The sequence below is a fragment of the Vicugna pacos genome, chromosome X, assembly GCF_048564905.1.
Source record: "Vicugna pacos chromosome X, VicPac4, whole genome shotgun sequence".
Classification (NCBI taxonomy): Eukaryota; Metazoa; Chordata; class Mammalia; order Artiodactyla; family Camelidae; genus Vicugna; species Vicugna pacos.
Window position 1 is genome coordinate 30,899,825 of NC_133023.1, and position 25,668 is coordinate 30,925,492.

Genomic DNA, 25,668 nt, shown 5'->3' on the forward strand with positions numbered 1-25,668 from the left:
CGGGTTCCTACCTGGGGAGATCACAAGCAAGCTCCGGAAAGGACAGGAATGGGGATGGACACTTCCTCATCGAGTCTTTTCCTGGAGGCCACTATTGTTTGGTCTCAGGGACCTGCTTTGTCAGGAGCCCCTTAAAATTCCTGCTCCAGGCCTAAGGAAGAAAGGCTGTTCCAGGGTAATTAGGGCCAAGTGTGATTAATGGAAATCAGCCCACAGTTTGAAGTAAAGCAGTTGGTGAAGCAGATTTGGGGGGGGGGTCTCCCCCAGCCAGCTTAAAGATTCCCCAAAGCCTTTTTGGCCTCTGTTGCCTTGAACAGAGTTAGGACTGTAAGTACCCAATCAGGCCTCACTGGCCTGACCACAGGTATTAAGACAGCACCCTATGCGCTTTGCATTTTACGAGGTGACTCGGCTGATGGGAGGTTTAAGAACAGATCAGCTCACTTTCCTGCCGACCTACTTCCCAGAGGTTACAGACTGAAATCTGGTTGTCTTCCATTGGAGACTTTGCTCTTTTCTGGCCTACACATCAGAGCCTGGTTTTATTCCATCAATGGATGCTGAAGAGAATGTTTCTAATCCAGTTAAGTTTGGAAATGTCTCTGAGAAAAAAATAAACGCTGAGCTGCCCAGAACCATGGGCTAACAGTTCAGGTGCCTGGGTAGTATTTCAAGAAGCTGTTTGACTAGGGAAGCTTCTGGGCAGATGCAAATATTCTATATTTAACCTGATTGATGGCTATGTGGTTATTTACAAATGTAAAAATTCATCAGGCTGTACATTTAAGATTTGTATGCTTTATTATGTGTGAGTTATATCTTGTTCTGTGTGCCTATTACTGTGTAAAGCCACCTCAAAGCTTGGTGGTGTAAACAACAATAATCATTTATTTCGCTCAAGAATCTGCTATCTGGGCAGAGCTTGGCAGAAACGGCTCACCTCTGCTCCACACTGCATCAGCTGGGGCAACTCAACTGAGATTCAAGGATCCATTTTGAAGACAGCTCACACACATGGTTGGCAAGTTGGGGCTGGCTCTGATTCTTCTCCATGTGGGCCTCTCCAGAGGCTGGCTTGGGCTTCCTCACAGCATGGTGGCTGGGTGCCAAGAGTGAGCACCCAAGAGAGCGAGGGAACGGAAACTGCTAGTTACTTAAGGAGACTAAGCCTGGAAACAAGCAGTATCAGTTCCGCCATATTCTGTTGGTCAAGCAGTTACAGAGCCCAGATTCAAGGGGGAAGAGGACATCAACCCCTCCCTCTTATCTCTCAATGGGAAGTGTGTCAAAGAATCTTGGAGCTCTGTTTTAAAACTGCCATATACTCTTTCTCTTCCGGTCCCAGGCGATTCAGGATCTCCCCGGTCCAGTGCAGACATGGCCAAGTCGAAGAACCACACCACACACAACCAGTCCTGAAAATGGCACAGAAACAGCATCAAAAAGCCCCGATCAGATCACAGCGATATGATCTCTTAAGAGGGTGGACCCCAAGTTCCTGAGCTACATGCGCTTTGCCAAGAAGCACAAGAAGGGCCTGAAGAAGATGCAGGCCAACAACGCCAAGGCCACGAGTGCACGTGCCGAGGCTGTCACGGCTCTCATAAAGCCCAAGGAGGTCGAGCCCAAGATCCCAACGGGCAACCAACAGCTGCAGGCTCAGTCGACTTGCCTACATTGCTCACCCCAAGCTCGGGAAACGTGCTGGTGCCCGCATCACCAAGGGTCTCAGGCTCTGCCAGCCAAAGGACAAGGACAAGGACAAGGCTCAGACCAAGGCCACAGTTTCAGCTGCAGCTCCCGCTCTGGCTCTGGCTCAGGCTCCCAAAGGTGCCCAGGCCCCCACAAAGGCTCCAGAGTAGAGACCTTCATCTGTTGATGTGAGGATAGAAGGACTGGTGTGACCCCTGGGCTGCTGTCTGCATGGGGCTCATGTCCTCCTGTGCTGTTTGTACAAATAAACCTGAGGCAGGATCTATCAGTCAAAAAAAAAAAAAACCTGCCATCTATCTCATTTTAAATGAAAATCGAACACATGACATCATTTTTTGCTTCATGTCCTCCCCCTCCTTTGCCGCCTTCTACATCTCTTTCCTCCAGACCATCAGTGGGAATTATTTGATATCCCAGTAAATTCATGTGGCTGTATATAGAAAAGACCATTAAAACTGGGGTTTTAGTTACTATTGATTTATTTAAGTTCCAGATTTTTTACATTTAGAGTTTCACAAGGCTTTCACTTCCATTTATTAACCTTGTTTTTTAAGTTGGAATCATAAAGCTAATCTGCCAAATTCTTTACTACCCCCAAGTTTTCATAAACACTACAAATTAAATCACAGGCATAGATTGTTCCTGAACTTAACACCAAAATATCACTACAGTATGCTTGATTGATTTCATCTTCTCCGTATTCAATTCTCAACCTTCCCAAGGTTAAGAGGACACCCTCTGAGGAGGGTGTTTTGCCAACTCAAGAGAGTTGAGGTTATTTGATACAAGAGAAAGTTTAAGGCTTTGGAATAAGCATAAGAGATTACTGGCTATTCTTTCGATGGAATGCTGGAGCCTGAGGGTGGGGGTATCTTCCGAACCTACCGCGATATGAACCATTGTCTTTGCCAGGCTATTTTACAACTCTATAAGATGCTGAGAACTCGTAGCACTGTGAGGACTTCTTGCCTATAGATAAGCAAATAACTTCTCTCTGGGGAAGTGACAACCCCTACCCCCACCCCAAAAGCCAGTTTGGGGTCCATTTGCAAATTTATTTCAATGTTCCCCTTCTACAAATGTTTCTGTTCTTGGGATTCTCCTTTGAACCAGTTATATCTCACCCGTTCCCTCATTTAATTAATGACCTATATACAACCTTTGACATGTGTTCACTTTGTATTTGTATGAGAGTCATGATTTTGCCTTCTTTTGAGGTTGATCCTTTGACGTTGATCAACGGTTCATCACACTATTCAGATTAACATTTGTGGCTGGGTAGAAATTGTTTTTTGTTTTGTTTTGTTTTGTTTAATGAAGGTACGGGGGATTGAACCCAGGACCTCATGCATGCTAAGCATGCACTCTACCCACCCCCACCCCCACCACTGGGTAGGAATTGGAGGCCAGGACATGGGCCCTACAGAACTCCAGGGAGAATTTGCTTACATCCCGGACGGACCACCAGAGCCCTTCTTAATCCTGTTTATAGTTGCTATGACAACTGACGATCCAAGGCCATACCCTTCAAGTAGAATTTTTTTTCTTAATCTCAGGTTCCCAGTTCAAGGTAAATCCTACCCTGATTCTTTTCTAACCTCTGGTCTCTCTGCCCTGTCATCTGAAGGAGAGGGAAATATGTTCAGGCTACCACCCATGTTGCCTCAACACTTGATTGGATTCAATTAACCTATTTACCACCTGTGGTGGTTTTTAAATATGTCCACAAATTCTTCGAGTCTCCTCCCTTCAAAAGGTGGAGCCTGATTTTCCTTCCCTTGGTTGTGGGTGGTGCTTAGTGACACCTCTAATGAATAGAATGTGACCGTATGTGACATCCATGATTAGGGTAGAAAAGGCATTGTGGCTTCCTCACTGCTATCTGGGGAAGCCAGCTGCCATGTTGTGGGTATCTTGCAACCCTATAGGGTAAGCCAAGTGTTGAAGAACTGAGATCTCCTGCCAACAGCCATGTGAATGAGCCGTATTAGAAAGAGATCTTGTAGCCCCAGTGGACCCTTCAGACCCGTATCTTGACTACAACCTCATGAGGGTCCCTGACTCCTGAATTCCTGACTTACAGAAACTGTGAGATAATAAATGTTTTGTTACAGAAATAGGTTACAGACATAGTAAACAATCTTATGGTTACTGGGGAAAGGGGGTAGAAAGGGATAAATTTGGGAGTTTGAGATTTGCAAATGTTAGCTACTATATATAAAAACAGATTAAAAAACAAATTTCTTCTGTATACCACAGGGAACTATATTCAATATCTTGCAATAACCTTTAATGAAAAAGAGTATGAAAATGAATATATGTATGTATATGCATGACTGGGACATTGTGCTGTACACCAGAAATTGACACATTGTAACTGACTGTACTTCAGTAAAAAAATAATATATTTCAAAAAATGTTTTGTCGTTGCAAGCCACTAAATTGTGGGGTGATTTGTTACACAGCAATAGATAACCAGTACATGAATCAACCTTGCGTTTGGCATAGCTCTAAACCATTCTAATAACACAAAACACATTTCTCTTTTACCTAGGTGGTAGATGTGCCTCTTTCAACTCCCAAAGCAAGATACCCACCCAACTCTCAACCTTAAGAACCACGTTCTAAAAACCATGAAGAATAACCTAAATCACATTTCAGAGACTGAGAGAAAAGAGTGAATTAAATATATGGCAAATTAATGTTTCCAGCAATAACAGTGATGATAAACTAACAGAAGCAGTCAAACCGTTTGAAAGAGTTCTTTTGATCACTTTGCTGTTGAAAGTCATCTTTGTAAGAATTCATTATCATTTTAACTTACAGAGAGGAACCATTCTTGGAGACGGTGTCAAAACGAAACAAAACTCACACTCATACCCAACAAGAAGCCACCAAAAGTGTGAAAAGCTAAACTGAGGTGATTCAGTTCTGGAGGAGTGAATCTCCTATAGGTATGCCCCGAAGTGCTACTTCAAGATAAAATAACTTCCTTTCTCTGTGCACGGTATTTTTCAACAACTAAAAAGATAAAACATTTGGAGTGTGACCCAAATGACTCAGACAGCTTCCTGTCCCAGGAACAGGGACTTCCTAGTGTAGCTAAGACTCCTCCTAGAAAAGAGTATATAGACCATCACATAGTCAAATTACTTAGTCCCGTGGTTTTCCAAGAGTTTCGATGGGAAAAAGGAAGCTGTGTGTGTCTGTATCTGTGTCTGTGTGTCTGTCTAACATTATTCCAGAAAGGCTTTGGTAAATTTTTAATAAAAATGTAATAAAGTGATAGAAAAATATAAATAGTAAGTAAGAGAATGTGGGAGAATCTCAGAAGGATGAGATAATACAAAGGCCACAGGAGAAATATTTCTCTTCTAGCAATTCGTCCACATTCAGTATTCACTCATTGGAATAATATTTCTTGAATGGCTACTGTAAGCTAGATGATGGTGATAGTGAAATATGTAAGACACAGCTCACTGGTAAAGATGCTTACAGTCTAATAGAGGGAAATAGATAGATACAAATTATAGTGATTTGCTGTAAAATGTTGCAGGTGTTTTAACATGTCTTTGTAGGTTACTAGGAGTATATTCCACCAGAATTGTGTACCCATGTTCATCAAAAGACAGGGGTCACTGCAGTGCTGTTGGTAATGACCCCCAACTGAAAACTACACAAATGCCCATCAACAGCAGAATGGGGAATGAAACTGTGGTGTCGTGACACAATAGAATACTATACAGCAGTGAAAACAAACAATCTACAATTGCACATAACAATATGGAGTGATCTCATAAACATAATATTGAGTGGGAGAAGCCAGACATAAAAAAAAAAACTGTGTTGGGGGAGGGTATAGCTTAGCAGTAGAGCACATGCTTAGCATGCACAAGGTCTTGGGTTCAATCCCCAGTACCTCCATTAAATAAATAAATAAACCTAATTACCTCCACCCCCCCAAAAAAAAGAGTTAAAATAAAAAAGAAAGTAGATTAAAAAAAACTGTGTGATTCCACAGATCTGAAGTTTAAAAGCCACGCTAGCCTTTGTAGTGACAAGTCTGGACAATAGTTACCCTCTGGGAGGAGGCACAGGGGGACAGCTAGGGGACTGGGAAAGTCCTGTTCCTTATTTGGTGCTGCTTACCCACAAGTGCAACAAGTTGCGTCAGTCTGTGAAAATTCATTGAGCAATACATTTATGGTACAAGCACTTTTCTGTATGTGTGCAGTCCTTCAATAAACTGTAAGAAAAAAAACCCACCCTTTGAGAGAGTGCGTGTGTGGGCCAATGAGGAAGGCGTGGTTAGTTAATATTAGGGTTAATCTTAGGGTGGGGAGCTTAGGAAAACTTCCTGGAGGAGGTGATGCTGGCCCTGTCTTCACAGGTAAATCCACCTTAGCCTTGGGGATGAATTCAGGGCAGTATCAGGAGAGGGCAGAAATGCAAAAGCAAAACACAGAGAGAAAAAAGAACCTCCTACACTGTTGGTGGGAATGTAAATTGGTGCAGCCACTATGGAGGACAGTATGGAGTTTCCCTAAAAAACTAAAAATAGAGTTACCATATAACCCAGGAATCCCACTCCTGAGCATATACCTGGAGAAAACTCTAATTCAAAAAGACACCTGCACCCCAATGTTCATAGGAGCACTATTTACAATAGCCAAGACATGGAGACAGCCTATATGTCCATCAACAGATGACTGGATAAGAACGATGTGGTATATTTATACAATGGAATACTACTCAGCCATAAAAAGAATAAAATAATGCATTTGCAGCAACATGGATGGACCTAGAAATTATCATACTAAGTGAAGTCAGAGAAAGACAAATATCATATGCTGTCACTTATGTGTAGAATCTAAAAAAAGATACAAATTTTATTTACAAACCAGAAATAGACTCACAGACATAGAAAACAAACTAAGCTTACCAAAGGGGAAAGGGCAAAGGGATGGACAAATTAAGAGTTCGAGATTAATAGATACAAGCTACTATATATAAAATAGATAAACAGCAAGGTCCTACTGTATAGCACAGGGAACTATATTCAATATCTTGTAATAACCTATAATGGAAATGAATCTGAAAAGTAATATGTATGTATATATAACTGAATCACTTTGTTGCACACCTGAAACTAACATTATAAATCAACTACACTTCAATAAAAAATAAAATTAAAAAAATACAAATAAATAAAAAACCCAGAGTGGCTGGAACCAGCCTGAGCGCTGGGTGACGTTAAGAGAAATGTCGCAAATAACAGTGGCCAGGAGAGAGGGGCCTGCTTCTGGCATGTCTTTGAGAAGCTTTTATCCCCCTCACTTACCAGTGCAGGCTTGGGAGCTGGAGCCGGAAAGGACAGGATTACATTTATGTTCTAGAAAACTGTCTCAGGCAGCAGCGCAGTGGATGGGTGGCACCGGGCAGGACGGAGAGAATTGGCTGCGTGGTCCAGGCCAGGGGTATGGGCTCCCGAGCCGCTGGGTTCTGGAGACGGAGAGGAACAGAGAACACTAGGAGACAGCGAGAGATGCTGTAGGAGAAAAATGAGAAAGAACATCAGAGAGCGAGGAGAAGAATGAAAGGAGGGGTATTTTTAAAGCTTCCGGTAAAACACATTTAAAAATACAGTCTGCTCAGCTGTCTATAAAAGCTGTTTCACTGAATTCTTAAGAAGGACAGAATCAGTCATCAAACCGATGCCCCGATTTCTCTCTAAAATAGGGCTTCTTAAATTGGGTTCAGCAGATAGAATTGTCAGGACTTGTGAACTTGGATGGGAAATCTTTTTATTTTTCTTTTCATTAACCTGTAACTGAAATTTAGCATTTCCTCCAGCCCTGTGCGTAGGCGACCATCATCGTTGTGTTAGCGGTACATGTGACTTGGTTGCTAATCACAGGTCTTTCCGTATCATAGTACAGTGCCTGTCAATAGCTCAATGTATTGATCACACTCATCACTGTTTTGAAATTATGGTATTTGTTAAGCCCTCTGTTAGGTCTTATTATTTAATTCATAATTAAATAGTCCCATCCATTAGTGTTCTGGTAATCTATGCTATATAGCCAATTGCCTCAAAAGGTAATGGCTGAAAACAGCAACAATCATTTCTTTTGCTCTTGAACCTACAATCTGGGCAGGGCTGGGCGGGCTGTCCCTGCTTCCGGCAATGTCAGAGGCCTCGGATTGGATGATCCCAATGACTGGGAGCTCCTTTGGGCATCTCTGTCTCTCTGTCCCTCTGTTAAGTGGGCTGCCTCTGGGTAGTGAGACTTCTTACGTGGTGTCCCACAGCTCCCGAAAGACTGCTCCGGGGAATAAGGGAGGAGCTTGCCAGGCAGCTTCAGATCCAGCCTTAGGAATTCCAGGATGTCAAGTGGACAAAATGAGTGAACGGGATCAAAAGGTACAGACTTCCAGTTATAACATAAATAAGCTCTGGGGCTCTAAGGTACAGCATGGTGACTATAGTTAATAACACTGTATTGCACATTTGCAAGTTGCTAGGAAAGTAAATCTTAAAAGTTTTCATCACAAGAAAAAGAAATGTTGTAACTCTGTATGGTGATGGAGGGTAACTAGACTTAGTGTGGTGATGATTTTGCAATATATACTAGTACCGAATCATTACGTTGTACGCCTGAAACTAATGTTGTATGTTCATCATACATCAATGAGAAAAAGGAAGTTCCAGAATGTCGCTTCTGCCACGTTTTACTGGTCAAGCAAATCTCGTATTAAGGTCAGGCTAGGTACAAGGGGAGGGGACATAGACCCCACCTCTCAACAGGGTAAGTGTCAAAACATTTGTGGCCACAATGACTTTATCACAAATTTGTGGGGTTTTGGTATTTTGATAGCGTATTTCAACATACAGAGCATGCTAAGCATGTGCTCTACCACTGAGCTATTCCCACCCCCAGGATGTATTTTTAAAACCATCATAGTTACCTTTATTATTTAGAAGAATTTATTATTAAAATAACATATGAGTTGAAATTGTATCGCCTTTCCCACTGTCATAGTCCAAAGCTACTTTATTAAACTTCCCACAAATCTTTGACATTAGTGATTTCACTTGCACTACTCACTGAGTAGTGCAACCCTGCCTTTTCTGTGTGGAAATTTCATCCAAAGTTACAAGCACACATTGTGCAACCAGTAGGCTCTCTCTTTTATGCCTTCTTTCTGTGTGCATTTGTGGCCTCCACAACGAACCACTGACTGTATTGTATTTGAAAGCAGGCATTCAAGGGCTTGACCACAACAACGCCCACTATTTGTGTTGTAACCAGGAATAATGACTAAATCTTGATTAACTTTCTTTGCCTCTGCAATGAGCTGAATGTTCGTGTCCCCCCAAAATGTGTTATGTTGAATCCTAACCCCCCAAGGTAATAGCATCAGGAGATAGGGTTTGGGGGAGGTGATTAGGTCATGAGGGTGGAGCCCTCATGAATGGGATTAGTGCCCTTATAAAAGGGACCCCGGAGAGCTTGCCAATCCTTTCCACCATGTGAGGGCACAGCAAGAAGGCAACGGTCTATGAACCAACAACTGGGTTCGCACCAGACAAATCTGCCAGCACCTTAATCTTGGATTTCCCAGCCTCCAGAACTGTGAGAAATAAATGTGTGTTGTTTATAAGCCACCCAGTGTGCAGTAGTCTGCCATAGCATCCTGAACAGCCCCTCCTTTTCTTTCTTCTTCCTTCCTTGCTTCCTTTTTTTTTTTTTTTTAAATAAGCCAATTCTGTTAGGTGACCTCTCTTAAGCTTTGCAAACCAACATTGATTGAAGCCATTTCGGGTTAATGGGTCTTCCCCAAACACTACTCTGTTGTTCAAAATAAAGTCATTGAGAGTGTCCTCCAAAGCAAGAGCTTTTTCTGGAACTCAACTGTAAGGCAACTGTCACCAGTCAAATGGATCAATGCATCGTGATGGGTCTGTATGTTGTGGGAAATTCACAGAATGAAGCACCACATAGCAGTGAGAGTGAATGGACTACAACCACACGTAACCACATGGATGAATCTAACAAATTCAGTGTTGAGAAAGAGAAACCAAACACAAAAGAAAAGGCACAGTAGGATCTGGTTTATATAACATATAGACAGGCTTGGGCTTACCCTTGGTGGGGAGGTGAATGGAGGGAGTCATTGGGGGGCCTTCTGGGGTGTTAGTCATGTTCTGTTTTATCTGGGTGCTGCTTACATGAGTATGTTCAGTTTTTGAAAATTCATGTATTTATCAAGATGTATATTTATGATTTGTATACTTTTTTGTATATTACATTTCCATAAAAGTTTCTATGAAAAAGTTTCCCATTTTCTGAGGGAAAGTTTGGTTGCAAGAGTACTTTTATTTTCCTACCACTCCTAGTTGCTGGACAAGACAGATGCTTATTTCTCTTTCATTGAAAGGCATACAGGACTGGTACGGCACTCCATTTCAGGGAACTGGTCTCCTTCTATTTTGTCAATCTCAACATCCTAGGTACAAGATGGCTACACAAGCTCCAGCCATCACACTTGCATTCCCACCAGCAGAAAGGAGGCAAAAGAAACTCTATTGCTCCATCTCTGTCTCTTTCCCCTTGCCCTCAAACCCAGTGTCTTCTTGGATCTGCTCTACCACTAGACTGAGAGCACCAAGAAGTTGGAAATTGTCTGTCATTTTACCCCAGGTCCTGATATGGTGCCTGACCCATAGTAAGTGCTCAATAAATAATTCTTGAATATAGTGATTCTCAGGGTCCAATTTGGTGATTTGTATTACACTCCTATTTCTGTCTCTTATCTGCTGCCTCTGCTCCCAGGCTCTGCTTCTGAAATGCCACTGTCCTTCAAGACCCAGGCATTTTGTCACCTCTTCTAGAATACATCTGTTATGAGTTGAATTGTGTGTCTTCCCCCCACCCAAATTTGTCTGTTGAAGTTCCAGCTCACAGTACCTCAGAATGCGACCATTTTTGGAAATAGGGTCCTTGCGGATGTAATTCATATTTGGAGTAAGGTGGGCCCTACTCCAGCATGACCAGAGTCCTTATAAGAGGACAAGTATGGAGACAGATGCACAAAGGGAGCGCGCCATGCGAGGATGAAGGCGGAGATGGAGGGGATGCTTGTACAAGCCAAGGGACGCCAAAGACGGCCAGCAAACCACCGGAAGCTGGGGGAGGGGCCAGGAACAGATTCTCCCTCACACTCTCAGGAGGAACCAATCCTAGTGACATCTTCATCTCAGACTTCCGCCCTCTAGAAACGTGAGACCTTAACAAAGTAGCACAGATACAGCCCTTTGTTATGGCAACCCTAGGAAACTAACACAGCACCTCCCACCAAGCAGTTGCTCGGGTCTCTGAGTTCCCTGGGGGCCCTTTCACACTCTCTGGAGGAGGCTGTGAAATTCACTCTGGACAGGGGCCTACCTACCTCCCCTACCTACCTGTGAGTGAGTCCCCGGGGAAGAAGCACCGTGGGTCCTACAGAGTGTAGTGACCCTTACCCGATACCCGGTAATTCACAGATATTTGTGAATTTGGCAGGGCCACAAAAGTACCCAGAGCCCCAAGAGTTAGGCTCCGTTTGAGGTGGTAGTGTGATTCAGTCAGATTTTTTCTTTCCTGTACTTTAAAATATATAAGGAAAATCCTCCAGGGCAAGAGGAGTAGTACCTTTTTAGCTGTGTTACAACCAAGCAGTAAAATCCAAGAAAACTGGGGATTTCTGGTTTGGTTTGGTTTGGTTTGTTTGGTTGTTTGGTTCTGGCGGTGCTGCACCTTTCAAGAAAAGACCTGTCAGCTTTGCGGGATTCCCAATTCAAATGATAGGAAACAGGGAACAAGAGAAAATTGGGGGAGCACACAGAAGGGCAGGAGGGGGGCGGCTGTCTGAAGACAATGTAGCGTGAGGCTTAGAAGGTTGAAGGCTTGGTGTGCGGGTGGCCTCAGTTCTGAAATTGCCGGGCCTCTTGTGTCCAGAAAGATGCTGGATAATTTAATTAATTAACAAACAAATAAACAAATAAGCAAAAGCATAGGCCTCTCTGCTTGAGGCTTCCCTGAAGGAACACGGACTCCTGGGTCGGGCCATTTCTCTTTGCTGATGGGGAAGGAGGTAGAATCCGGGACATTCAGGCAGGGCCTGACTGGCCTGGGTTCTGGCCTTGGGCCTGGGGGAAGAAGGGGAGACATCTGAGCGACACTGAAGCCAAATGCGGGTTGATTTGGGGAAGGACCTGGAGGTCCTCAGAGAAGAAGGGGCTCTGAAGACGAGCTGAGAAGTGAGCCTCAGCCAGGGAGAGGCTGGAGCTTGAAGTGGGAGCATGGTCTGAAACTGGGCCTAGTCTGTGGAAAATGGCATTTTTTCCAGTCTCCGGAGAGTTCCTCGAGGTGAGGCTGAGTGTCTTACCTCAGGGCTCCTGGGTGTCCAGTCTGCTCATAATATCTGCCTCCACCCTCTCTCCCCTCAAGGAAGGCAAGTCAAGAGGACAGGACCAGTTCTGGAGATTCTAGGGGACAGTTAGGGACTTGTAGAGTCCAGAGACGAGGAGAGCGGAAGTCAGGAAAGAAGGAATTTGAGGGAGGGCAGAAGTTTCTAAACGAAGACCCAATGACAGCAAACATTTCATCAGGCCTAAGGGGCCAAAAGTGAGTCTACATTTTTTTTAGCCTGTTTCAAAGTTTATTTTATTCATTACATTTCTATTCCTTTCAAGATAAGAGTCTTTAAAAAAGCAAAAAAAAAAAAAAAAAAAAAGGCCAGTCTTGGGAATATATCCAAAGAAGACAAAAACACTAATTCAAAAAGATACATGCACTCCAATGTTCACAGGAGCATTGGATGACTGGATAAAGAAGATGTGGTATGTGTATACAATGGAATGCTACTCAGCCATAAAAAAGAATGAAATAATGCCATTTGCAGCAACACGGATAGGCCTGGAAGGTATTATGCTAGTGAAATAAGTCAGACAGAGATAGACAGATATTGGATGCTATCGCTTATATGCAGAATCTAAGGGGCTACTTTTTAAAAGGGGACTTTGGGGGACATGTGAACTTTCAGGCCTCACATGTCCTTGGCCTCCATTCCAGTTTGTGGCCATGTCTGTTCTTTATCCCACCTGCTCGGTCTAAGAAATGTTCCTCTTGAGTCATGGGAAGTGTCAGAGTGGTGGTAGTGGGCAACCGTGGGAACAGGATCCAGGACTCAGGGGACTGACCCCTTATAATAATGTGAGAAGGGGAATTTAAGACAAAGCACACGTGTGTTGAAGAAGCCGGGTCATCTGTCCCGAGAGCATTCCATAGTCTGACTCTTGCTGACGGCATGCATCCTCCATAGTATTGTTTCCAGGTTCCACTGATCCCTGTATCTCACAAACTGGTATTTAGAGCAAGAGGCTTTATCGGTTTGGATTGGAGTGTTCTTTTTCTTTCTTTTTTGGCAAGACCATGTCACAGATGATGTTATGTTCCATCGGGCCGCTGTCTCTCTTTCTGTGATGCTGGTGATCTTTGATGACCGCTATAGATTCTAGTTCATCAGGGGCTGCCAAATGGTGATGTTACAATTCTATCACTTATTCTTCATATGTGTTAGCTAGGATCCTTCTAGAAAGTAAAAAGTCAACTGGTCTGTTATCCTAAAGATAGGAAAAATAAATGCTTGATTCTTTCCTTTTATTAACCAGTCTTCAGAATAATATTGGCTCCCAGGTATCCTGCAAAGGGACCAATGGGGTCTCTCTCTCTCTTTCCAGTATCATCATGAACCTATGAAATTGAACATACGGAACGTGTTTCAATCCATGGCAGTTACTCTTCTTGATGTTCACATTGTTCTGTCTTTCACTGGTGGCTCCTAAGCCTTTTTAACCAAGCCCATGTCAAACTTCGAAAATTTCCTTGCTTTGTGGTATAGTATGTTCCAGGCTCACAGCTTCTGCTTTTCCTGCCCCAGATCTGGAATCAGCCAGTTCTCCAAAAAGCCCTGGTTCTTTTCAGTGGAAAATGGTATTTTGAGGCTACAATTTGGGCACTAAGATTTCTAAAGGGACACAGTCCACCTGGAGTCAAATCTGCGTTGTCCAGCTTCCCTTGCAGCTAGCTATGACCACATGACTAAGTGATGGTTGACACAAAGGCAGACCTCAGAGAGATTGTGGGTTTGGTTCCAGATCAGCACAACAAAGTAAAATGAGTCACACGAATCTTTTGCCTTCCCAGTGCATGTGAAAGTTATGTTTACACTAGACTGTAGTCCATTAAGTGTGTGATAGCACTAGGTCTAAAAAACCAACAGACACACCTTAACTAAAAACTACTTTATTGCTAAAAAATGCAAACCATCACCTGAGTCTTCAGCAAGTCATTATCTTTTTGCTGGTGGAGGATCTTGCCTCGATGTGGATGGCTGCTGACTGATCACGGTGGTGGTTGCTGAGGGTGGGGGTGGCTGTGGCCACTTCTTAAAATATGACCACAATAAAGTTTGCCCCATGGATGGACTCTTCCTTTCACTTGAACAAACATTCAGAGGCCACTGTAGGGTTATTAATAGGCCTTATTTCAAAATTATTGTGTCTCAGAGAATAGGGAGGCCTGAGGAAAGAGAGAGAGATGAGGGAAAGGCCAGCCAGTGGAGCAGTCAGAACACACGCATTTATCGAGTAAGTTCACCGTTATATATGGGCTTGGCTCGTGGCGCCCCAAAACAAATTAAAGTGGTAACAATAAGATCACTTATCACAGATCACCATAATAAATATAATAATAATGAAAACGTTTTGAGAATCACCAAAATGTGACACAGAGACACAAAGTGAGAAAATGCTGTTGGAAAAAAATGCCTCAACACAGGGCTGCTACAAACCTTCAATTTGTAAAAAATGTATGATCTGCGAAGTGCAAAAAAGCGAGGTCTGCCTGTGAATGGAGCTGTTGGAGATGACTTCTGGGAAAAACCTTAAAGGAAGAAGCTGTGCCTTTTTGGTCTCCCTCTCCTCCCTGCTATCTGGAATGTAGATACAATGGCTGGCACTCCAGTAGCTTCACTGAACCATGAGGTGAAAGCCGTGCATTGAGAGAGGCAGAGCCAAGAGATGGTAGGTGAGCAGGGCACTGTTCATGTCTGGGCTTCCCTGATATGAATGAGATTTCAACTTCTATCTTATTTAAGCCACTATTGGTTTATCCATGTGTTGTTATCATTCACTTTTTTGGTTTTGGCCCTCAAATCCAAAGCTATTCCTAACTGGTCCTGCAGGGTGTTGATTAAATAAATCTGAGGATAGTAAAATATGTTAATCATCAAAAATAATAACAGAGAAGTGTACTTATTCACGTTGTAAGATGTCACAATATGTTCAGTTTAAAAAGCTACTGATAAAACACCTGTACGATATGAAAAGACAAGGTAACAGATATATGAACAGAAAAAGAAAGTTGAAAGGATAGTCACCAAAACCTTGCCTCCCACCCACCCATGTGCTTGCAGTCCATATAATAAAAAATTTTTAATGTTTAAATTAAAGAATTTTTAAAGCTCATGCTCCAATAAGTTGGATTCACTTATTTATTTACCAGCAAATTAACCAAGACCCAAGGCTCAGTGGCCTCATGATGCTGCTTCTCTAGGGGACATTTGAGGCCGAGGCTCTCAAAATTGTCTCTTGTCCCTCCCCAGGGGGTGAATCATCCAGAGCATGCGCAGTTCTGGAAATTTGTATTCCTTATTTCCGTGTAAATGAAAAATACCTACCTCCCCAGATCAGAATTTGGCAACTGGTGGGCCTGGGGATGGGCTGGTTTGGCTTGGTCTACACAGTGTTTTACGAATGTCATGACTGGGGGAGTACACGTAAAAATCCAGATTACTGGCTTCTTTTCTGAAAGGTCAGAAGACCCGGCAACCCAGGGTCCCCTCTCAGTGACAGCTGTCCCAAAGCCACACTGCACCCTCAGACAGGGCGTTTGTGGTTCCCACAGCCCCAGCCGCTCTCTGGGGTAACCCTAAGTCAGGTCCCTGTGAGCCTTTGGCCCAAACTACTCCTTTACACATGGCTCTGTGAAATGTAAATCCCTCTGCAGGCATTTCAGTGGGATTCCTTGGTTCACACTCCCTGAATGGTTTCCCTTCCGTAAAGATTTGGTGCAAAGGGTGCGTGATGCCTTTAAAATATGCCTCCAAATTCTTTGACCTTCTTCCCACAAAAGACGGAATCTAATCCAGCTCTTCTTGAAAACAGGCTGGCCTCATTTACTCAATTCTCACAAATAGAAGGTGGGGAGAGTGACGGTATGACTTTTAGAGGAAGTCATCAAAGGAAAGACAGATTGGAAGTGGTCCCCGCTTTTAAGGGATCCTTGGCCTTGGAACCCAGCCCCCATGCAGGGAGGTGCCCCAGGCCACACACAGAGTGTAGGTGCTGCAGCTGACAGCCTCTGCTGGAGTCCCAGCCAACAGCCAGCTTCAATCGCCAGACATGTGAGAGAAAGCAAGTGCCTCTAGAAGATTCCAGCCCCAGACTTTGAGCCACCCCAGCGGACACCAAGTGGAGGATAGGTGAGCTGTCCCCGAGGAGGCCTGCTCAAGTGCCAGATTCACGAGCAAAATAAATGTCATTGTTTGGAAGCAAGAAGTTTCTTTTTGACATCTTTATTGAAATATAATTCACATACCATAAATTTGACTCAATTCAGTGGTTTCTGTACATTCACAGAGTCGCACAACCATCACCAGAATCCATTTTAGAATATTTTCATCACCTCCTAAAAAAATCTCATGCTCCTTCCACCTTCCCCCAGCCCCTGGCAACTACTAACCTGCTTCTGTCTCTATGGATTTGCCTTTTCTGGACATTTCTTATAAATGGAATCGTATAATATGTGGTCTCGTGTTTCTGGCTTCTTTCACTCAGCATAATGTTTTCAAGGTTCATCCATGTGCTAGCAGGTGTCAGTACTCCATTCCTTTTTATTGAAAAGTAATATTCCTCTGTATGGCTAGACTACACTTTCACATTTATCCATTCATCGAATGATGGACATTTGGCTTCTATCCACTTTTTTGGCTCTTATGAATAAAGCTGCTATGATAGTCACATACAAGATTTTCTGTGGATGTATGTTTTCGTATCTCTTGGGGACACACCTAGGAGTGGAATTGCTGGGGCATATGGAAAATTCTCAATTTAACATTTTAAAGTATTGCCAAACTGTTTTCTAAAGTGGCTGCAGCATTTCACAGTCCCACCAGCAACGTACAAGGGTTCTAGTTTCTCCACATCCTCACCAACACTTGTTATTATCTGTCTTTTGATTAAAACCATCCTAATGGGTGCGAAGTGTTATCTCATTGTGTTTTTTTCTCCTTTTTTTTTTCTTTCTTTCTTTTTTTAATGGAGATACTGGGAATTGAACCCAGGACCTCATGCATGTTAAGCACCTGCTCTACCACTGAGCTATTTCCCTCCCCCTCCCATCATGGTTTTGATTTGCATTTCCCTGATGGCTAATGATCTTGAACTTTTTTTTGTGTACCTTTTGGCCATTTATATATCTTCTTTGGAGAAATGTCTATTCAAATCTTTTACATATTTTTAATTGGGTAATTTTTGCTTTTTTTTTTTTTTTTTGATGGAGGTACTGGGGATTGAACCCAGGACCTCATGCCTGCTAAGCACCTGCTCCACCATTGAGCTATTAACCTCTCCATTGGGTAACTTAATTTATCTCTTTATTATTGAGTTGTAAGGGTTCTTTATATATTCTGGATACGAGTCCATTAACAGATATAAGATTTACAAATATTTTCTCCCAGCCAGTGGGTATCATTCATAGCACAAAAGTCTATAATCCTGAAAAAGCCCAATTTACTTTTTTTTGGTTGTTTGTGCTTTTGATGTCATATCTTAAAAAACATTGCCCAACCAAGAGTTGCTCCTATGTTTTCTCCTAAGAGTTTTATAGTTTTAGTGTTTACATGTAGGTCATTGCTCCATTTTGAGTTCGTTTTGGGGTACAGTGTGAGGTCCAACTTGACTCTTTCCAGTTTTTCTAGCATCTTTTGCTAAAAAGATTGTCCTTTCCGCACTGAACAGTCCTGGCACCCTTGTCGAAAGTCAGTCGACCATCTACATGAAGGTTTGTTTCTGGGCTCGCTTCTATTTTATCCCATTGGTCTATACGTCTGCCCTTCCGCCAGCAGAAACCACAAAGTTTGGGAGTGACTTTTAGGTGGCCATCATAACCAGAACAGGGAGGTAACAGGGTGGGTGGGGAGTGGACAGAAAAGATCAACCTCCCTCCTTTCCTTCCTTCTTTCTTCTTCCTCCTCCTTCTCCTCCTCTTCCCCTCCCTACCCCTGCCTCCTTCTGGTAACCATTTCTTCCTCCATTGCCCCTGCCCCCACCCAGAGGTAACAGGTATCCTGAATTAAGGATGTATCATTCTTCTTGTTTCTATATCTTTGCTAACTACTCAGAAACCCATCAAGAATATAACATGGTATTTTGCCTATTTATAAATGTTATATAAATGTGTCATGCTGTACACATTGTTCTGTGATCTGCCTTCTATTTTGGTCAGTATATATATAAGTTTGTGACATGTGTCTTGGTTGATGTCACTGGGGTCTAGTAGCTCGTGGGTGGACCGTGAGCCAACATACCGATCCACTCACCTGCTCAAACGCCACCTCCCCAGACAAGCCTTCTCTGTCCCGAACGGTCATCTAAAGCTGACTTTTTCTTGCTTCCTTGTCCTCTGCTTTCTTTGAATAGAAACACACTGAGGATAAAAAGCAGTTTCCAGAATCAAATTGGGCCTCCGCTCACTCTGGTCCTAGTCCTCTTTCACAGTACGAGGGGCAGAGGGAAAGTGGGTGCGTTTGGGTCAGCCAAGGCGGAGAGGCCGAGCTGGGATAAGACAGGGAAGCCAGTCATTGGGGAGGAAGCAGGAAAAGTCAAGGAGAGCCTTTGGACCTCGATCAGGTCCAACACTTGAGAAAGGAGAGGAGAAGGAAGGAGGAAGGGGTAGGGAGACTGTCATACTGCAGTGTGGTTCCAGAAAGCTTGAGCTAAAGTCACCCCTTGGAGGTGTCCCGCATCTTGCCAGAACGAGCGGCCCCAGTACTGCTGTGGCATCCAGTCACTGGCTGGGAACAGCCCCCAGGAAGTACGGCCTCGGCCTGAACGTGGTGGTGGATCCGGAGGAGAAAGACAGCTGGGCTCTCCCGTGATACAGGCTCCCCAGGCGGGGCAGGCCTGAGCAGTGCGCTCTCGTGCCCCGCACAGCGACTCACCCCAGCAGCGTGGTTCCGGCTGCCCGCCTGCACTGACTTAATGAGGACCTCCCCACTCGGACTGAGACTTGGCTATAAACCCTCCCATCTAGGGGAGGGGAGGGTAAACAGCTTAAGTGGTAGAGGGCATGCTTAGCATGCATGAGGTCCTGGGTTCAATTCCCCATACCTCCTCTAAAACTAAATAAAGAAATAAACCCAATTACCTCCCTCTACCCACCTCCCCCCCAAAAAACCTCTCCCATTTGGCCAGGCAGAGGGCTCTGGGGAGGAGGGTGTGGTGGACTGAATGTTGGCATCCCCCCAAATTTCATACATTTAAATCTTAATCCCCAATGTGCTGGTATTTGGGAGGTGGGGCCTTGGGGTCATGGTTGGGTCACGAGGGTGGAGCTCTCTTGAACGGCATTAGTGCCCTTATAAGAAGAGGCCAGAGAGCTAGTTTGCCGCTTTTCTGCCACGTGAGGGTAGAAGGAGAAGTCGGCAATCTGCAACCCTGAAGAGGGCCTTCCCCAGAACCCAACCCAACCACGCAGATACTCTGATCTTGAACTCCTAGCCTCCAGGACTGTGAGAAAGAAATTTCTGTCGTTTATAAGCCCTCAGTTTACACCATTCTGTTATAGCAGCTTGAACAGACTAAGAGAGGGGGTGACTTCAGCGTGAGGGGGAGAGACACCCCCTCCCCCAAACCAGACCCAAATCCAAACCCCAAACTCTGAACCTGGGCTTTGGGAGAGGACTTAGTGGGGAGGGGCTACAAAACCTTTTGGGCCTTCTGTTTTTGACAGAATCCTAAGACCTTTCAGAAGAGGGAGAAGAGTGACAAGGTAATAAATGTTTTAACCTGTCTTTATTTCATCTTTCTCTACAGAAGCAGTTATGAGAGGCATTGAAAAAAGTCTGAGATGAAAATTACAATTTTTTTCTTTTTTTCTCCCCTCAACTTATTGTTTTGAAAAATTTCAAACGTTATAGAAAAGTTGAAAGAACAGTTTAATATACCCTTTGCCGAGATTCATCACTTATTATTTTGCCATGCTGTTGTTATCTGTGTGTGTATATGCTTTTTGCTGAACCATTTGAAAATAAATTACAGACATCATGATAATTCACCCCTCAACAGCCCAGCATACATCTCCCAAGAATAAGAACACTTTCCTGCATAACCACAACACCATTATCACTCCTAAGAAAATTTATAATACCCTCTAATTTATAGTCTTTATTTCAATTTCCCCATTGACTCTATATAGTGAGAGAAACCACATCAGTGATTGCCTGGGGTGAGGGGAATGTTGGAAACAAAGAGGCATAGGGGAAATTTGGGGGGTGATGGAAATGTTAGGTTCTTGATTGGGGGTGGTGGTTACATGGGTGTAAAATTGCCAAAACTCATAGAACTGTGCATTTAAAATAGGTGTCTTTTATTGTATGTAAATGATACCTCAATGAGATTGATTTAAAAAAATTTCCTCAGTAATCTCAAAAGTGTTTTATAGCTAGCTATTTTCCCCCTAATCTAGGATACTATCAAGGTTCATGCATTGGGTCGTGTATGTTTTGTCTCTTGAATCTTCTTGAGTCTAGAACATTCCCCCTGCTTTTGTTTTTCATGGCAGTGCTTAAAAAATAAAAATGAAAGTAAGCCAGTCCAGTTGTCTTGCAGAATGTCCCACATTCTGGATTTATCTGTTTCCTCATGATTGGATTTAAAAGATTCCATGTTTTGGAAAAGAACACTGCAGAGGTGATGCTGTGTCCTTCTTATTCATCACAGAGAGGCACATGGCTCCAGTCTGTTCCTCTACTGGCGAGGCTGGCCTTGTACATTCCCTGAGTCGGCCATTTCTTCAAGCAATGCCTGGTTCTTGATAGTGGAGAATGGTATTTAGAAACCAAGAACTTGGTGCTGGATGTGCTCATTGCTACTGGAGTATCAATGTTTTCTTAGGTCCTTTTAGTGGGCAGCAGAGCTTGGAAATCTGCATTGTATTTGTTTAAATATTGAGTTGACAATTGAAATCCAACATCACTGGTTTCTTTCTCCCTTTTGCATTCTACATTCATATCTCCCTTCTGACACAGAGGTTCCTAACCCTACCGATATATTTATCGCTGGTTCCAGCTTACAATGCTTATAAAATACTTTCAACAAAGTACAATTTCAATACAAATATCACTACAGGAGATCTGCTGAGTGAAGTTCAAGGTATCTTTGCGGTGATTTTTGTCCTTAGAATACATTCCACTAAGGATGTACAATCTGTGTGCTGTGTCTAAAAGTGACTTAGCCTAATTCTTTTCTCTGTGTGGTAATGTAATCGATGAGATACAATGTTTCATTTGTTCCTGTTTATATTCAAATTCAGTATTTGCCCTTATTCAGCTATTTTCATTTTGGGGTTTTGAATATTTACACCGTTAAAAACTACATAATAGGCGTACACAGAGTCTTGCCCCATCCCTGCCTCTCTGGGTTTTTGCCATAGCTTCTCTCTCTGCCAGTTTTCCCATTGAACAGGTCACCACCAGACGGTAGAGATAAGGAAACCGAATCTAATCTGCAGGAACTTGCAAATTGTGTGTGAAGAGACAGGATCACCTCAGGGTTTTGTTGTGTGTGTGCGTGTGTGTGTGTGTTTTAAGAATTTATTTATTTATTTATTTATAAACACAACTTTTTAAAAAGAGGAATCTAAGCATTTATCTAGTGCCTACTACCTGTTGCGCACCGTGCTTGGTGCTTTTCTCATCCTCATAACAACTCTGAAAGACAGGTTTTGACGCCCATTTAAAAACCACAGCAACAACGACAAAAACCTCTTTTATTGTAGAAAAGTTCATATATACCCAGAAGTAGAGAGGAGTCTAGTGCAAATAAATCCCCTGTACCAATCACTCCTTCCCCTTCCTCCTGGGTGATTATGATGCAGAAATCGCCGATATCCTATCATTTCATCCGTAAATTTTTGAGCATATATTGCTAAAAGATAAGGACTCCCCCCTCCACGCCCCAAAATACTCTGTTCCTATTTCCCCTGGTTTTCACAAATATTTTGTTTTTTTGCTTATCTGTCCAAATCGTACTCTAAGATCCATATTTTGCAATTTTGGGTGTTTCTAAGTCTCTTTGAGTCGATAGGTTCCCCACTCCATCTATTTTTCTCCACTTACCATTTATTTGAAGAAACCGAATCACGTGCCTTATAGAACCCTTATAGTTCGGCTTTTGCTGAATACATATCCATAGTGTCCTAACATGCTCTCCTGTCCCCTGTGTTTCCTGTAAATTGTAAATAGTTCTAAACCTGCACTGTCCAGTATGGTAGCCACTTGCCACAAAGCTACTGAGCACTTAAAATGTGGCCAGTCCAAACTGTAAAGGGCTGTAAGTGTATACATCAGATTTCTTTCAAAGTTTTAGTGGAAAAAAACCCAAGTGAAATATTTCAGTAATAATGATTTTTCTATTGATTGCATGTTGAAATGGTAGTACTTTGGATATACTGAGTTAACATCTAAAAATTAGTTCCATGGTTTCTTTTCACTTTTTAAAATGTAGCCACTAGAATATTCTAAATTGCATGTGTGACGTGTTTCTATTGGGCAGCACAGTTCTGGAGGCTCATCAGTTTTGGGTTCCATTTTTTGACAAGACTCCTTCATAGGAGGTGAAGCGTTTGCCTACCAGGAGCCTCAGAGTGCCTGCTTGTTCCTTTTCGTGTTTTCTATTTTTGGTAATGTTGGCATTCGTGAATGGTCATTGCCTAGATCCACTATTTCATTAACGGTTGTGAAATGGTAACATTCTATCATTTCTTCTTGTATTGGCTGGAATACTGTTGTAAAGCAAAACGTTTCCTTTCATACAGGAAAGGCAGGGAAATGCTTCATTTTACCCCTTTATTTGCCAGTTTTCAAATGATGAGGTTTTCCATGACATCCCTCCAAAGAGATCAATGGGTTTGCTGTTTTATATACCATTATAAACTCATAGATTTGAACGTATTTCATGTTTCCAGTAGTCCCTCCTTATCAGTGGGGGATATGCTCTAAGACCCCCCCCCAACAGATGCCTGAAACTGCAGACAGTACCAAACACTATATCCAGGGGCTGCGATACAGTGACAGTTGATCTAATAACCCCATCAGCTATTAAATGACTAACGGGCAGGGAGCATATACAACGTGGATATGCTGGACAAAGGGATGATTCACGTCCTGGGCAGGACTGAGCAGGACTGAGCGAGATTTCATCATGCTACTCAGAACAGCACACAATTTATAACTTATGAATTGTTTCTGGAATTTTCCAATTTTTTTCAGACCCTGGGTAACTGAAACCTTAGAAAGCGAAACTGTAGGTAAGGGCAGGGACTACCCTATATTCATTGCAGTTATCTCATTGATGCTAAAAGTGGCCCAAATTCATCCAGTAGGGGCCCCTCCACGTTGGCTGTTAAGTCTTTCTGATCCAGCCCCATCAGCTTACTGTGTACATCCACACACCCTGTCAACCTTTACTGGAATCAACCATTTCTCAAAGGAGCCTCAATTCTCTTGGTAGGAAAAGGTATTTAGAAACCAGAGTCCGGGAGCTAGTGGTGCTCATTTCTATTGGTCATTGTTTCTAGGCATTTTCGGTGGACAGAGCTAGGAGACTTTTTTTTTTTTTAAATAAAATTCATCATGAGCTCAGTGATACTTCTAATTCAAGACCAAGACTACACAACTTTGCATCTCCTTTCTCCCATGCTGAAAATCCCAGTTCTCTACAATTGCAAATACTTTTTGCTTTCTCTCACAACACAAACAGGAGATAGGACTTGTGAAAACAATCTCACATGTTGCTGCACTTTCTAGTCCTTAGGGTGAGGGATTATATAATCACTTTATTGTGTTTTAGTCACTTGAAATAGTTAGTCTACCAACTCATAATTAGGTTTGCTTCATTTACTTTTTGATTTGCCGTTTCTTTTGGTTCATACTCATGTAAACTCTAAAGTCCAATTAGTATTTGAAAAACATTCAGAGAAGTGAAGCTTCCATCCCTTTCCCACGCAGCTTGGTCTTCTTTCCCCAGAGGTAATCATTTTTTCAAAGATGTCTATATTTTCATTTTTTTTTTAAATAAAACACCGATGTGTATATGAGTAATTTCCCCATCCCCTTCTTAAATGGTAGGAAATGTGCATACTTTTCTTCACTTTGTTTCCTCATTTAATGACATACCCTGAAGGACACTAAAGCAATTTTTAGAGAGCTGGTCCTCAGCTCCTCGTACACTTGCATAGTACCCACCGTGAGGATGTACCACTGTTAACGTTAAACAGGGCCTGCCCGATGGAGATTTGGGTGTTTTCAGTCTTTTGCTGTTACCCTATCGGGCCAGTATGACAAAGCTGAAAGAGGCACATGTCCAAGTGCACACAGATAGTAAGCACATGAAGATTAGATTTGACAGGAGTAACAGGAAAACTCAAAATACCAATGGTTTCAACAGAATTGTTTATTTTTCTCAATAAATCGGAGCAGGGCAGGGCGGGGCATGGTAGCTCTGTCCCACTAGGTCCTCAGGGACCCAGGCTCCTCCAAATGCATGGAGTACTTGACTTCCACGCTTCATGGTCCAGGGTGGCTGTTGTGGCTATAGCTGTCACAGCCACATCGCAGCCAGGACGGAGGACAGGACAGAGGGCATGCCCTTGACCTTTAGAGACACCTTCAGAAGTTGAATGAACCATACTTGCCTCCAATGTGGTGAGCAGGATGGGTGACTCTATAACCCGGCATCCCCCTGTAGTCAGCGCGTTCTCATTCACTCACCACGGAGAGCTCTCCTACATCGGGGGATGTGGTCTCTACCTGGGCTCCCTCTACCCTCATGGGGGGTTCGGGGGTGCTTATACACCCATGGTACCTCCTCTTTACCCACAGGGAGTTCCCTGACAGCCTAACCTTTATAGGTCATGGTCAGCTCATCTATACCCTGGGTCAGTTCTTTAGTTCTTTTTGGTCCATGTTTTCAAACACCCTGATGGATCTTACAATAAGTGGTCTAATCTGCCGATAGCTCCTCCAACTGTATGAACCACAACCTTAAATGTCTCCTACACCAAGCTCATTATTTCCTCTGTTCCCCTTAAACCTGTGTCTCCCACCTGTTTTCTTGGCTTAATTAATACAATGACCTTCATTCAGGACAGAACCTTGGTTGGCCTCGGGGCCCTCCCTTTACCTCCAGCTCGAATGCAAATACAAAGAGCCAAGTGCCCTGGAGTTATTCTTTGCTTTAATTTGGACTCTCGGGAGCCCCTTGTTGGCTACAGGAGCTCAGGCTCACCGGTGCTGTTTTGCTTAAATCATTTCTGCAGGTCTGTTTTACTGGTCTTGCAATTTGCTTTTTCTTGATCCATTCCCATCTGCCGCTTGAGATGACTTCCTGAGAAACAAAAATTCAGCCAACTATTAACACTGGTTTGAATCCTGGAGTGGGGAAGGGGAGGAGGAAGGGTTGGCTTGGGATGATAAGAACCTCTATTTCTGAAATGCTTGGATTTTTTTAAACAATAAAAAGCATTTTTTTTTAATAATCAAAAAAATAAATCAAGCACATTTGTTGGC

At 43.0% G+C, this 25,668-nt stretch overlaps 1 protein-coding gene and 1 pseudogene across 4 annotated transcripts in view; one reads left to right on the forward strand and one right to left on the reverse strand.

Annotated features, from left to right (window-relative positions):
• The first annotated feature begins 1,377 nt into the window (after positions 1-1,377).
• Positions 1,378-1,862, forward strand: LOC102538101 (large ribosomal subunit protein eL29 pseudogene; annotated as a pseudogene).
• A 23,452-nt stretch (positions 1,863-25,314) lies between these two features.
• Positions 25,315-25,668, reverse strand: part of BCOR (BCL6 corepressor) — a 45,547-nt gene continuing 45,193 nt past the window's right edge. For all 4 annotated transcript variants that reach the window (XM_072955688.1, XM_072955690.1, XM_072955692.1 and 1 more), the window contains one exon: positions 25,315-25,486. In XM_072955688.1, coding sequence (XP_072811789.1) covers positions 25,426-25,486 — 61 coding nt within the window. In that variant the 3' untranslated portion in view covers positions 25,315-25,425. The remainder of the gene's footprint in view (positions 25,487-25,668) is intronic.